The sequence below is a fragment of the Phocoena sinus genome, chromosome 5 (genome assembly GCF_008692025.1).
Source record: "Phocoena sinus isolate mPhoSin1 chromosome 5, mPhoSin1.pri, whole genome shotgun sequence".
Lineage (NCBI taxonomy): Eukaryota > Metazoa > Chordata > Mammalia > Artiodactyla > Phocoenidae > Phocoena > Phocoena sinus.
The window spans coordinates 89,205,030-89,221,299 of NC_045767.1; the positions used below are offsets into that span (position 1 = coordinate 89,205,030).

General features: G+C 37.2%; 1 protein-coding gene across 4 annotated transcripts in view; it reads left to right on the plus strand.

Moving 5' to 3' along the window:
- SLC4A4 (solute carrier family 4 member 4) overlaps positions 1 to 16,270 on the plus strand; it is a 357,043-nt gene that overhangs the window by 147,791 nt on the left and 192,982 nt on the right. For 3 of the 4 annotated variants that reach the window (XM_032632939.1, XM_032632937.1, XM_032632936.1), the window contains exons 5-6: positions 1,531 to 1,691; positions 10,540 to 10,719. In XM_032632939.1, the coding sequence (XP_032488830.1) occupies positions 1,531 to 1,691; positions 10,540 to 10,719 (341 nt within the window). The remainder of the gene's footprint in view (positions 1 to 1,530; positions 1,692 to 10,539; positions 10,720 to 16,270) is intronic. The other variant, XM_032632938.1, reaches the window with a different exon arrangement.

Consider the following 16,270-nt stretch of genomic DNA (forward strand, 5'->3'; position numbering starts at 1 on the left):
ATTAAAGGTCTTTCTCTCAGAATGTTTCACAACCACTTTTGTAGAATAAACAAGGTCCAGTTCTGAAGTTTTAGAACCTCTTTGGTGTTGGCTTTTTAATGTGAGGAAAACATGTAAAAATCTCTACTCCCTACATTTTTTGGGATACAGGGGAAAGGAGGAGGGTCTTAAAGTGGAGGGTGAAGCTGGGGCTAAGGTTGCCATTGAAGTGTGGAAGTTTCCTGGCCGGGAGAGGGAAGAGGGAGTTTTGGGATATGGCTCATGTACTTATGAATCACATGAGTGTTGGGCTTGATTAAAATTCTGAATTTTCTTTGACATTGTGGCTGATCTGTTGATCTATTTTCACTCATGGTTCTACTAATGTGTTCTTTTCTTCCTCTGGGGGTGGTGAGCGGTCTATAAATAATACCTTATGTAGAGCTTCCTCTGATCTCTGCCCTTTGTTCTCATCTTTAATGAGTTGGGTGAGTGTTTAGCTTTTTCTAGGAAAACATTTTTCAATCATTAAACCTTTGCATGAAGAATGTAGGAAAACAATTTTTAACCCCCTCTTTATCTTGTTCAGTATCTTTCAGAGGTTTGAAGTGATAGAAAGCAGCATTTTTCTTTGGGTCCTGATGAATAGCAAAATGATAATGCTTTCTTGTTTTCCTTTACCAGTGTAGGAAGAGTCAGTATGTATAATATGTGGGATACAGACTGTCAAATGTGTTTCGCTCTCATTTCCATTAAACTTTTTTCATTCCTATATATTGCTAAGTTATCAAAATGCCTACAAATCTTAGAAAGAAGAAACTATAAGAGAGGGTTTTTTGTTCCATTACTAAGGTTAATAAGAGATCTGTTATTATCAGAGTAGATGCATTGTTCCCTGAGCTTGTGTATTTTTAAACACATGTGGAGCCAAACATGAGGGGTAAAGCTATTAGCATCTCAATGAGAGGGGAACATGTGTCAACTGAGAGAGATGTATTAAAGTAAGATACAGCAACACATGCTGGCACTCTTTAAGCATGAAAAGGGAATTTCATTTGTCTGACCACTTCACGCACCATACTTTCAAATATTTAAGATCAGCATCGATTCATGCTGATATTTTACCTTATATAAACGTGCCTTGTGAAGTCACAACAGAATTCTCACAGTGGTGGTTGTTTTACACGCTGTAGACTCTACCCACATGGAGAATTTGAAATGCATAGTTTTCCTACATTATTTGAAAAATTTGGTTCAGTAGTCATTCTTAAGGATTTCATGGTTACATATAGACAGATATAAAACCAAGGAGGCGTTGGCTCCTTTTGGTTTGTTTTCTTTCTCTCTAACGTCAGGGGGAGGAGCGGTCTAGTGAGTCTGTTTGGTGTATTTATAAAGGTAATGCAGTTAATGATAGAATAAGCTTTTAAGACTCCACAAAAGGAGACATTTTGGAAGTGCTGGTGGGGGTGGATCTGGGGGGTTGGTGTTGCTATTTCCAGAGGTGATGAGAACACTTCTAATGGTTCTTCACTAATCTCATGTTTCTAGGTGGATTAAGTTTGAAGAAAAAGTGGAACAGGGTGGGGAGAGATGGAGCAAGCCCCACGTGGCCACCTTGTCCCTTCATAGCTTATTTGAGCTGAGGACATGTATGGAGAAAGGATCCATCATGCTGGACAGGGAGGCTTCTTCTCTCCCGCAGTTGGTGGGTAAGTATGTTGTCTTAAGTTCCTATCATTTTTTTCTGCTCTACCTACCTCTCCATGAGTCTCTTTCAATGCAGATGACTTCTAGTGTAAGCGGAGCTGAATATTCTATAAGATTTATTCTCTCTCTTTTTTATATTATAAAACTAGTAAGGGTTATTGCAAAAAATTTGGAAAATACAAATATTGAGAAAAAAATTAAAAATCATCCATCATACTTCCATCTGGACATAGCCATTGTTAACATTTTGGTGTATTTCCATCCAGTTTTGGTTCTCAGTCCTCTCTCTTATGCTTTTCACTTTTATGTTATATTAAAAATTACCATGTTTATATGTACAGATTTGCATTCCTCCACTTATTAGCATAAGATTAATATTTTAAATAGAACACCCCCCCCTTCGTCCTTGGAAATCTGGACATTAGATTTCTAGAACTCCTTGACCTTAGACATTGCACTGAGCTTCTCTGGGCCTCAGTTTTGTCATCTGTAAAATACAGTTTGAATATTCTGTAAGAAGGAAACTGGTCTAGGTCTAGTCCCTCAGTTGGGCTGATTTTGTAGGTGAAAGTCAAGCTCTTTTCGCTGTAGGTAGAGCAAACTGGGTGGGGGCAAGGAGCCAGCAGAACGTTATGGATTAATGACTGAGTCAGGTCATGGTGGTGCCGAGGATCATTTGTACAACCCCGGACAAGTCACTGAACCTCATGGTGCAGAGCAGCTTTGGCATCTTTGTAATTAGTGTTGTGTAGTGAATGTCAACTCACCATGTTGAACACCTTGAGCACACGTCGCTACATTCCAAAGAGAGGTTATTGTTTTCATTTTCTAGCAAGAGACTGGCCTAAGCTGCCTTATTATCCTTCAGGTTGGTGTGCTAAAGATCATGTGTTCCTTAAGGAGAGGTGCAGGGGCTCTGCTTATTATTCCTAGGAAAATTCCATAACTCGGTGACTGCATGACTGCACTTTCTTAAGGGTCTGCAGTGGGCCTACTTTGGGATTGTGAGGAGAGGATGTGGATCGTGGCCCTGATGACCAGTGTAAAATTCCTGTGTAATCTTGAAATTTCTTTGAATATCTGTAGGCAGAGAGCTTGTCTATGGCATCTGTGTCTTTATGGACAACGGGAAGGCTATAGTATTTGTATTGGAAGAGAAGATCCGTTCTCAAATCAGGCATATATCTTGCTGACCTATACACATCTGTTTCTTCTTCAGAGAGCTTGTTAGTTAGATTTACAAAGCAGCTCCATGCTTTCCTTGCATCTGAAGTGCTTAAGGTACAAGTGGAGAAGGGAGAAAGACTAATGTGAAGATGCTGGGTGGACAGAAAGAAGTAGTTTATGCATTTATTCAGCAGTGGTACATGGCCTTCTACAATGAGCCAGACACTATTCTAGGCCCTGAAATTAGGTTTGCAAATCTACCACTTTGTAAATGGGATAAGTTACAAATCCATGTCCGCATAGGTAGTGAGAAGATAATGTTGGAAATACTGCTTTACATAGAATTTTTTGTATTTGACAAGGCAGGTGAGACTGAAAAAGGACACCTGATATATGAGGAGAGCTGTTGGATTATTGTATGCAGGGAAGATGAAGCCCATCTACGAAGACAGAGAGAAGCAAAGGGAATGAATGGTTTTCCAGGCTATTTGTTTCACTGACTTTTCTTCATTTGTTAAAGCTGCAAGAGAGATTGTTATCCCAAAAAGTATCATGGTTAGCAAAAATCAGTCCAGTTTCTGAGCGAGATTTGCAATTTTCAGGCTTTAAGAACTAATCTAGAGCAAAGATGTCTGAAGTTAGAAGTCAGAAGTGCCTAAGTGCAAAGCAAAATGGGAATTAAACTTGTGACTGGGCAATGGATCGCAATCTGTGTGTTGTGGTTTAAGGGTCATCGGGAAGTTCCCTGTATTGAAAAAAAAAAAGTCCTACCATAGACCATGGTTACTGCCTGAACTTCCACTGTTTGGAGATTCATTTCACTGAACCCAGGGTTTGTTTTATATTAAAATATACATACTCTTTGGCAGATGTCATATATATTCATTCCATGAGATGCAGAGTGGTGTTGTAGAAATAATGGTGGATTTAAAGTGGGGGTGGCAGTTAATTAAAGTCTACCCCTACTAGCACGTGTGACCACAGACAAGGCACATTGCTTAACTTATTCGCAGTCTCTGTTTCTCATCCGTAAAAAGTGGATGAAGGTAGACCTCTCAGGGCGTCGTTAGAATTGAATGAGGATCTCAGGTGTACTTGTACTTACTTTGATGACTATCCCAGTATGAATGAGTTTATCCAGATCTTTCTCATGTCACCTAGCAGGGGCTGAGTGTAGACTGAGTCAGGTCAAGAGATGCTCAGGGACTTCATGAGCAGGGGAAAACTTCTGAAAGGTGTAGTAGATGGAGCTAGAAAAAAACCTCACAGCTTCTTTGCTGTGCCTGGAGCTGGCTGGTCAAGATGGGTGATGAACGTTAAAGTTGAAGTATATACTTGGGCTTTTCTGTAAAACTGTCTTCGAGGTCTTCAGCACCAGAAAGAGCCATCTTAAGGCATTTCTGGTCTTCAGTAACTAACTGACCCTTTCCATGTAGTAGAAGACAGAGTCCCACATTACACTGGAGCCTCATTAGCCAATGGCCAAAGAGAGAGGTTCTGGTATTTACTACATTTAAGAAAGGTTCATCAAACATTTTACATTCTCAGTTTAATTTTCCGTTACTTTTTATTATCAGCTGTGGCTTTTTTTCTCTAACCTCCACACGTTTGCTTTAATAATGTCATTAAATTTTAAAATTGGACACCACTAGGTCACTTTGAGGTGTCATCACTCAGTACTGTGTTTGCTCTGCCATCCCTGAGGCAAGCAGGCAGGGAGCCAGTGCTGTCATTCTGGAGCTGATAACACAGACAAACAATTCAGAGGCAAATAACACACATCACAAGCAAAACAAAGAAATTTTTAAAAAATGGACTAGATTTGGAGGAGTGGGGAGAAGAGCATGTTTGAGAGAGTGTAAGTGGCTGAAAAGAAATACTTAAAAATCCTCTGAAAGAGTCAAATCCTTACAGCAGGTTAAAAAAAATGAAAGAAAAAAAACTGCCCTGATTTCAAGTGGTAAAATGGCATGGTAACTTCAGTTACTGTCATTACTTGATTATTAAAAAATCTTTTTCTAGCAGAGGATGCAGTGGATTTGTTGTTTCCTGAATGGTGGTGTTATTCAGACTTGAGAATTACATGCAGCTAAGTCTTAAGATGCATTTCCCCTTCACCCGACTTTTATTTCGACAAACAAGAAGAAAAAGAAATCATGATGAGTGTGATTATATCCAACAAACAATAGCACGATTTCTTTCCTTTTTCGCAGTCCACTTGCTGCTCCTTCTCAGTGGCCTCCGAGGGGCACCCTCCCTTTGCAGGTGCAAAGCCACTGCCACATGGGGGCCCATGAGCAGTGGGCCGCTGTCTAAGGGGGTGTCACTTCTCACACTTGTGTAAAAATTCAGCCTCATTCTGATTCTCCTCAGGACCTCTCCTAGTTTTCTTCATGAAGATCCCCTTCTGAACCCTAATAGAAAATGTGTATTATTTAAAGGATAAAACATCATTTTTATAGGTTATTTTAATCACTTTATTATTGCTGTCATCTTACAATTTTACATTTAAAGTATCATTCACATATGAAGCCAAGTACATGAGAATTTCTCTCCCCTCCTTAGTTAAAAAACAATTATAAGCCATTTCAGGTATTTTATTATGATGGGAAATGGATTAGGAAAATGTAGCTCTATTTTTGGAGCTCTCTCTCATTTTTATATTTAAAGGCATTCCTGGGCTGTGCATGTTGGCAGATATATTAGTCATGTTGTTTCTTGCTTTTAACACCTTTTATATTTTCAAAATGGTAATATATTTATTTTTTTATCACAAAACTAAAACATGTTCATTTCTAGTAATGCAGAAAAATATAACACGCAGAAGTCAAAATACCACTAATCTCATCTTTCAGAGCTATCCTCCCAGCAGTTTTTCGGTACATCTCTGTTTACACACATGAAATTTATTTTACAAACTGGGATCATACTATAACCCTCTAATCTGCCCTTTCTAACTTAAAAACATAATATGAATATTTCCATGTTATTAAATATAAGTATAAACATCATTTTAATGGCTGCAAAATAGTTAATAATCTATAGTTGGGCATTTAAGTTGCCTTCAAGTTTTTATCGTAAAGAAAAGAAATGAACATTTTTGTTATACTTTTGTGAAGTTGCTTATATCCTGATTATAGATTTCTTATGGTGAAATATTCAAAGGGTTTGAACATTTTAAATGGCTTTGTTTTGCATTGGCCAAGTGGCCTTCAAGAAAGGTTGTCCTGTTTGTTACTGTCATCATCAGTATATGGCCTTGTCTATTGCATACAACATTCACGTCACTGGAGACTGGTCTTTTAAATTTTGCCACTTTGATAGATTAACATAAAATTGGTGAAATTTGTATAAATTTGATTAAATTGTCTGTTAGTCTTGAAGTTGAATATTTCTTGGGCCTTTTGTGTTTCTTTTAAGAATGGACTTATATACACTACCAAATGTAAAATAGATAGCAAGTGGGAGGCAGCCGCATAGCACAGGGAGATCAGCTCGGTGCTTTGTGACCACCTAGAGGGGTGGGAGGGAGACCCAAGAGGGAGGAGATAATGGGGATATATGTATACATATAGCTGATTCACTTTGTTATACAGCAGAAATGAACACACCATCGTAAAGCAATTATACTCCAATAAAGATGTTTTAAAAAAAAAAAGAATGTTACCTTTGACCTTTTTGGGGGGTTGCATGACCATCTTCTCTTCAAGGTTTTTTTTTTTTTTTGGTCTAGAGTTTCCTTCTTAAAGAAAGAAAAATATCATGTGATACGGAAAAAGATCTAAACAGTGAATCAGAAAACCTGGTTTAATTTGTGGGGGGGTGTTGCCTTTAATTAGGCTGTATCGGTGAGCATATCCCTCTCGCGCTCTTTTCTCATCTGTATAACAAGAGCTTGAACCTGATGCTTCCTGAGATTCCTTTCAGCTCTGCGGTCATCTTGAGCTGGCACTTTCTCTCCCAATTGGGTAACGTCTGTGGGATTTTGAACACTGAAGGCTTAATTTTAGTGTAGCTATGAAATGTTACTGCCTCCACTTTCCTTGAAGGGTTTTGTAGTTTATGCTTAAAGAGATCCTGTGGGCCATTTTTATGGAAACCTAATGAAGGGCATAAGCCACACAGATGTTGTAACCTGTTCTAATTGGTGATTTCCAGACATTAGTAACAGAGGGCCGGCTGTGCATATATATGCATTGGTTTGAGATTACAGGGGAGGTCAAGAATAGAGGGAGGCCCTGCCAGGAAGGGTAGATAAAGAAACATTTTAATCCACAACCCTGGAATTAGAGTAGGAGTTTGATAACACTTGCAGCAGATATGCCAGGGCTATTTATTTTTATGGTTCTTCTGTAAAATGGACTTTCCACTTTCATTAAGACTTAAAGGGAAAATAGATGGGTTGTATTCAGTAGCACTTAATTATTTCACTGTGGAACAGAGGGTTAAGTATAATTACAGAATCCGTTCTGAGAGTTTTACTGAGTAAGGTTTGTGTAGTTAAAAATACTCAGAGCTAAAGGCCACTCTCAAACCAAAACATTCCTATGGGAGAAACTCTTCCTGCTTTGCCCAGGCTCTCTACCAAGTGGTCCAGTGTTATGTGACATTTATAGCATCTGTGTAAGGCATGTGACGGAAAATCCTGGATTCAGCCTCTACTTGGCTCCCAGGTAGTTGATTGTACACTGTGTGAATCGTCAGCTTCTGGCTGTGAGACCAGTTCCATGACTGCTTGTTAAAAAGATGGACTAATGAGAGGTGCAGTCATGCCCAAGCAAAGCCCCTTGAACATCTGTAACTTCACTTTACGAAGAGATGGGAATGTTTGGGAGATGCTGTTATCCTATCAGTATCCATCAATTTTCTTTCAGACTTTTGCAAAAGAAGAGCTTTTGTTCTCTTCTCCACTTTTGTATGTGGAGGAGTTTGCGCAAGAGGAAAATATTGACGTGTTTTGATGCAGCCATGTGCCTGAACAGGTGGGCCTGGGAGCTAGTGTTCTAGTTCTCTGCCAGGGACAAAGCTCTATCTGCAGACAGTGAGGTGTTGTCCTGCCATTGCATCTTTTTTATTATTATTATTTATTTAGTTAGTTTGTTTTGGCTGCGTTGGGTCTTCATTGCTGCACCTGGGCTTTCTCTAGTTGCAGCACATGGGCTCAGTAGTTGTGGTACACGGGATTTGTTGCTCCGTGGCATGTGGGATCTTCCCGGACCAGGGCTGGAACCCGTGTCCCCTGCATTGGCAGGCAGATTCTTAACCACTGTGCCACCAGGGAAGTCCCCTGCCATTGCATCTTGCACAGATTCTGTGATATTTTGTCCTGTGCTCCATTCTGGACAGTGGATATGTCAACCTGTGATGTGACGTTAGAGGAGACTCTTATGTCATACTGCAGACATGCTGATTTGTGAGAAAGAGGACTTTTTGTTTTCTGTTAGAGTAAAACATATCCTTCAGCAGACCCACTCATGGAGCAATTTCTGTGAAGCACAGTCATCCTTTCTACTTAGAACCATTCTGAAAAAAAGAGCTCATAGAAATTTTTTGGGAAAGATTTTTCTAAGACTATTTTATTATTTTTTATTGAAGTATAGTTGACATATACAATATTATATTGGTTTCAGGTGTACAACATAGTGAATTGGCATTATTATACATTATGAATTGATCACCACAATGTCTAGTAATTATGTCACCATACAAAGTTATTACAATATTATTGATGATATTCCCTATGCTGTGCATTACATCCCATGACTTATTTATTTTATAACCTGAAGTTTATACCCCTTAATCCCCTTCATCCATTTCACCCACCCACCTCCCCTCCTCCCCTCTGGCAACCACTAGTTTGTTCTCTGTATCTTTGGGCCTGTTTCAGTTTTGTTTGTTTCTTCATTTTGTTTTGTAGATTCCACACATAAGTGAAATCATTTGGTATTTGTCTTTCTCTCTCTGACTTATTTCACTTAGTGTAATACCCCCTAGATCCATCCATGTTCAAAAGGCAAGATTTTATTCTTTTTTATGGCTGAGTAATACTCAATTACACACACACACACACACACACACACACACACACATATGTATATATCACATCTTCTTTATCCATTCATCTATCAGTGGGAACTTAGGATGCTTCCATATCTTGGCTATTGTAAATAATGCTGCAATGAATATAGGGGTGCATATTATCTTTTTGAATTAGTGTTTTTGTTTTCTTTGGCTAGACACCTAGAAATGGAATTGCTGGATTGTGTGGTGGTTCTATTTTTAATCTTTTGAGGCAACTCCGTACTGTTTTCCACAGTGGCTGTACCAATTGACATTCCCCACAGTGTAGGAGGGTTCCCTTTTCTCCACATCCTCACCAACACTTGATATTTGTTGTCTTTTTGATAACAGCCATTCTGGCAGGTGTGAAGTGATATCTCATTGTGGTTTTGATTTGCATTTCCCCGATGATTAGTAATGTTGAACATCTTTTCGTGTGTCTGTTGGCCATCAGTATGTCTTCTTTGGAAAAATGTCTATTCAGATCCTCTGCCCACTTAAAAATTGGATTGTATTTTTGATATTGAGATGTGTGAGTTCTTTATGTATTTTAGATGTTAACCCCTTATTGGATGTAACATTTTCAAATATCTTTTCCCATTCAATAGGTTGTCTTTTTGTTTTGTTGATAGTTTCCTTTGCTGTGCAAAACCTTTTTAGTTTGATGTAGTTCCATTTGTTTATTTTTGCTTTTGTTGCCTTTGCCTGAGGAGACAGGGCTAAAAAAATATTGCTAAGACATGTCAAAAGAGTGTACTGCCTATGTTTTTGCCATGAGTTTTACGGTTTCAGGTCTTTCCTTTACATCTTTAACCTGTTTTGAGTTTATTTTTGTAAATAGTGTAAGAAAGTGACTTAAAGCTAATAGAAATTTTAGTGATTTTTTTTTTTTTTTAGTAAGACTAATATATTAAAATTTCTAGAAAATTCTGATCAGGTTATACTTTTAAATGACTAATATATTGGAAAGGCTTTAGTTGGATCTAAACAAGAAGAATAAACTTCCCTTCTTAGAAAAGACTGAGGCATAATTTTATACTTTAATCTTTCTTTCATTGGATTAATTGGTGTTCAAATAACCTGATATGGTATTATTTTTCTTTACTTTGTCCTATTATAAAGAAAATATAACATTACAGAAGAATTTGGGAAAACAGATTTAAAAATAATGTCATGATGTTAAATTTTGCATATTCTCTTCAAGATTTTTTCATATCATTTATATTTCTGGCACAGTTGCTATGATAAGAGTACATGAAATTTTCTAATCTTACTTTTAAACAAAACAATTGGAAAATATAAATGACTTATTGTGTTACTAAGAGAAGAATGTGATTAATGTGAATTCACTACTAACTGGGATTGAAAAAAAATTACAAGACAGTTCTTCCTCTCTAAACATGTAATTAATACCAGAATATTTATAACTCTCTCTTTAATGCCAATAGCACTGTACCCTGTATCTTTACCTTCACAGTCAGTGGAAAGTTAGAAATTTGGAAGATAAATATATTGATATTAAATTTGAGGATGACATCCATAAAATTACAGTAAAACATGAACTTTGTGGTCTTGTGACTGAGTTTCGTTTTTTGCTTTTGTTTTGCTTTGTTTTTGTATCAGAGATGATTGTTGACCATCAGATTGAGACAGGCCTATTGAAACCTGACCTTAAGGATAAGGTGACCTATACTTTGCTCCGGAAGCACCGGCATCAAACCAAGAAATCCAACCTTCGATCCCTGGCTGACATTGGGAAGACAGTCTCCAGTGCAAGTAGGATGTTTACCAACCCTGATAATGGTAATGCAGGGGCCGCCTGGCTGCTGCTCTCTCTTACCTGCCTCACTCACCTTTATTCCACCTCTTGTCACCTTTATTATTTTTTTTTAAATCCCTCTTCTTATTTCTTCTTTTCTCAAGTTCATATGCCACAGCCATTTCATAATGACAATTTTTATCCAATTGGGCAGGTTTGCAGTCCTGTTGGAAAGATGTCAGCAGTTACTGTAGGCTGCAGATGCATTGCTTGTTCCACACACATCTATTCTGATTGACTGAGAGGGTTTGGTAATAACGCTATGATAACACTATGATAAAACAACTGAATGTTTCCAATGAATCAGCAAACTTGTAGATTATTGAGTACATCAAGGAAAGTGCTTTTGACATGGTGGCTTGTCAGAATTAGGAGGATAGACTAAGATATGATACTCTGACATCGCGTATCATGAAGTGTTTGCTTGGTACTGAGTTGGTGTCCAGCCTGTAAATGATCATTCATAAAAGTAAGGTTCAGTATTACTTTTACTGCTTAAAAGACCAATCTACTCTTTTGTTATATACTGATAGTTAGATGTGAGAATAATTATTCAAGGTAGGATATTAATCCCATTATATAGCAATAGGAAAGGCACTGTGTTTTATTTATACTCTCTTGCATTTACCAGAGTTTCTTGCAAAGTGTCTATCCTCTGTATCATTGTCTTTGTTTCGAATAAATTTCATGATTTGGTGCAGTCTAAGGGAGAAGTTAATTTCCATGAGGTATGGAAAATGAAGTTGTGGGGAAAGAGTTGCTAGGCATTGGGCTGGTAAAACTAGGTCTCTCCCATTCCACCCCCAGTCATTTTAGTATTAAGAGAAATGAGTAGATAAGGGAGCTTCTAATTCATTGTTCTCAGCTGCACTTTCAGAATAACATAAAGCATGTTGTCACGGAAAAGTTGGACTAAGTGAAGTGTATAAACTGAACTCTAACTCAGCCACTCCAGTTCTGGAAATCGGGTTTTCTGACTTAATATTAAAATTAATGGTTGGCTGGGAGAGAGCTTACTGTTAGCAAACTTTGCTATATTTTGGAACCATTCTATGTAGTTTTTTAAATGAGTGTCTAGTCCTTAAGCAGAACCAAATGAAAAGTTCAATTTTATTGAGTGACTTTTATATTGATTTAATTGCTGCTGTAAGTGTTTTCTTGAAGCACAACAGGTTATAAATAAATAATTAACATTAAAATGTTCTTTATAAAAACCATTCACAAAAGGAAGAATCTAATCTAGAACATTCCTGTGACAATTTGATGGTTCTACCATTACCTGGAATATTGAGGCTGACTGGAAATGTTTTGATTTTTGTATCTCTCTTGTTTTATTTATTTTTTAAATAGCATTTTGAAGAGTTTAATGGCTGGAAATGTTATGTGATAAACAGTTTGTTAAAACTGATGTCACAAATAATAATTTTAAAAACAACTCACATTTTAAAAATTATGGCATTTAAAGTACAAGTCTGTTTTTTAATATCTTTATTATCCTCTTTCTCACATAAAATGAAATTTTATGATTTGGAGACTTACTTTTTTTATCATGAAGTTGGTGGTAGTATAAAGAAGCAAGAAAGTGCATTGTTTTCAAATGTTGCTGTGTTTGCAACGAGAAGAGGAATGAATATTGTAGAGCAAGGGTGCCTTCTGCCAGTGTGGTGTGAGGGTGAGCTTCATTTTCACGGAAGTATAGGCAGAGGAGAAATTAGGAACAGATGGGTCTTGGAAGCCAGAATCTTGTGCTTTAGGGGAAAGCATTTGGACATGGAATACAACTAATGAGTTGATACTGCTCGGTCATTCAATCTTTTATCCTATCGGTAGATCTTTGTACTTCAGAGGAAAGTTGAAATTGCATTTGTCACTCACCTTCTCACATGTGAAATGCCACAGATGCTGGGCAGAAAGCAAGTAGGAAGGGCAGGCAGTTCTTTTTCTTTCTGACTCTTCAGCTGTTCAGCTTACACCCTACAGCATGGAATATGATTAGGCCTTTTAAAAGATGTTATTGGCATTTGTGTTACCTAACTCCTTTTAAATATCCAGAGGCAAGATTTGGCTCTAAGAGATTCTATAGTAATGAGTTTCATGTGCCTCCAAGGTACATTATTATAAAGTATCAGATGGGAACTTTTTGGTTATCTAGAGGCACTTTTTCTTAACTTGAAAGTTTATACAGTTAGAAATGTTCTTAAAGTAAAATTCTAAAATAAAAAATTATAGAACTTTTGCTACTACTTTAATAAATCAGAATAATATATCGATTGTAGTTGAAGCTAGATTCTAATACCCCCATGTAAACTCCTAGATAAACTGAAGTCACCTTGGTTTTCTATCACAGCCTTAGAAAATAGACTCAGGATGATGCCAGCCTTAGTTATGATAGCAGCACTGCAATTAATAGCTGAAATCTATGGACATACTGTAGAATTGGAAATTTTTTCATTCCCCAGTAGTGTGCTACCTCTTACGTACTCACAATTGCTATTGGGAATTTTGAGGGCTGGTTGTAAAACACAGCTACTATTAAAAATAAATTACATAAATATATACAGTTAGATCATATTATTAAAAACAAAGGTAATAAATACTCAAAATTCATTATCTCCTACTTATTTTACTGCATTTTACTATAGGCTATGCTCTTCAGGTTACATCTATTGTGTCGGTGTAGTCAAAATGCTACAAAATAGGGTTCTGCTACAAAATAGTGGGAAGTAGAAAACTTCTTCCCAACTCTGTATTCAGGGACTTCATATTGGAAGCTTGGACTCAGTCACGATGGTAGTATTACACCATAGAAATCAGCAAACTCTGCAAATCAGGACTTGATATATTGTTTTGTCAATTGTTTCTAGACTTAAAAAAGGGATAGAGGAAATGCTAATAATGCAGATTAAACTTAAAAGTAGGTAGTGTCTATAGCCATTATCTTAGCTTGGGCTCCTATAGCATGTTACCATAGACTGGTATAAATGCTTAAACACAAGCATTTATTTCTCATAGTTCTAGAGGCTGGGAAGTCCAAGATTAAGATAAAGCAAATGTGGTTCTTGGTGAGGGTCCTCTTCTTGGTTTGTAGATGGTCACCTTCTCATTCCATCTCCACGTGGTAGAGAGTTTCTTCTTATAAGGGTGCTAATTCCATTCATGAAGACTCTGCACCCAAAGCCCCACCTCCTAATACCATTGCATTGGGAGTTAGGATTTCAATATATGAATTTTGGGAGAATACAAACATTCAGTCCATAACAGCTGTTAAAATGTGAATAACACAAAGAATTGAGGAAATATTCTTTCAGTATTCAAAAGATATTATCCAGTTTAGCGAAGGACTCACCCACATCATTGATGATTGAGTGAAGTCAGTACACTCATACTTACATATATCTTCATTGTTTCACTTTTGTCTTACTCATTAACATATATGATACTGGATGTTCAACATGGATGTTGGGCCTATGCTTGTTTGCCAGCTGAAACCATAAGTTGGCTACTGATAGAAGAGTTTGGTAAAAATCAACAAAAGCTTTCTGTGAGAATCAACTGGCTGTAGGCAATTTACAGTGGAGCATTGTGTATTTATTATTTGTACGTGTGCTGCACATCTTTTATAGCAGTAAAATTTACTACACATACACAAACACACAAACACACACACACACACACACACACACACACACATTTTTCCACCAGAGAGCTGGTTTTCAAACATTTACCAGCCCATGCACTACAGCCCACCACTGTCTAGCCATGGCCAAAGGTTAACTCTAATTTTTTGGGTCTTGATGTGGCTTTGGATTCCAGATGATTTAATGATTTTGAAAAGAAATGAAAAACATTTTTATTTTTAATAAATCAGGGGAGAATTAGGCTAGCTTCCAAGGTGTTAATTATTGTGAAATTGCCACTTATCCAAGACATCTGTGAATTCTGGTGGGCATGTCTGCCAGGTACTAAATTTTAGGCAAGTGCTATATTTTCTCAATATATTACTTGAGGCATTTCTATGGAGTTAGTGTCGCATGAAGAAATTAATGAAGTTTTCATTTCCTCTGGTGTTAGACTTTCGTTTAGCTATTTTAGGTTGAACCATATGAAATTGCCATTTTTGTGGGTAAAATAAAGTTGACTATCGGCAATTTCATATGGTTCTACTTAATAATTTGGTCAGAGATACTTAGATAATAGTTCTGTATTATTTTAGTTTACTATGAAAGAATAACATTGAAGCCTAGGAACATTCCTTGGTAGTATTTAAAAATCAAATAAGATGTATTTAGTTTATGTTTTATTAGAAAGTGAAAGTAAAGTTTATACCTAATCTGTATTCAGTCAATAAATTGACAAGGTTACCTGATAACTCTGTTTTAAAAAGTCATGTTTTATAGGATTATCTGATTTTTAAAAGTATAATTTACCATTTAAATGGATTCTTTTGATATGCATTGTCTAATCTTACAAAAGATGAGTAATACCCAACTTAAGGACCAAGAACCATAATTCGAGTATTCGGCTCTCACTCCCTTTATGGAAATTTGGGCGAAGACATTATGAATTTGTCCCTGGTCTTTTCGTGGCTTCATTTTTTCCCCCTAGACTATCATAAAAATCCTTTCCTTCCGTGGTCTGGGAGTACAGATGCCCTTTACTGAGAAGTGACTTTAGTTATCCAACTGCATCTAGACTATGAATTTCATTTTGCCCAATCCAATTTTATGATCCCAATATTCATTAGTTTTTTCAGCAAAAAACTGGAAAGGTAATTTAGTACCCAGTTTCTATGTTTGTAAAACAGAGATAATGAAAATTAACTGAGATAATAAATGTAAAATGTTTAGAATGGTAAATGTACATAGTAATCACTCAACAAATAATACTAAAGTATATGTAATAAGTTTAGGCACAAGTAAGGAAGAAAAATCTCATATTGAGTAAGAGTATTTTCTGGAATGCTATTTGCTCTGTAAGTTAACTATTTTGGAAGAATCTCATGGGTATAGTGCTGATTTATTTTCTCTGCCCTTTGATAAATGATACCAATACCATTTCATTAGCAATGGGAGAGGAAGAAGCCCTTTCTCATTACAGCCCTCTTACAGAATAGTCTGTCCGCATCATTGATTTTCCTCTTTGCTGGCTATCAGGGAAACCCTAAACCACACTGAGAATCGAAGACCTAAAGCCACTGCAGCAGGTGGATGAGGATTTGGAAAAGGTGGCAGCTCCAAGCCAGGGCAGCTGGCTCCTGGGCCTCGTGCTGCTTCCTCCAGGCTTTCTCCTGGTGCACTTTGGCCTCTTCTGTAGTTATGGGGACTCAGGGCCTGCTCCTGATTGAACCTCCAAATTTTATCTGAATTCACCACTTTCTGTTTGTCTATCAGGTATGAGAAATGCAGTCCACTTGCTCCCACCATTTATTGCCCACCCTTTACTTTCTCCCCGGATTCCTCTTTTCAGTGTTATCTGCCAGGCAGGATGCTGCTTCCTAACTCTTTCCCACACTGCTGTTTCTGACATTAGCACACA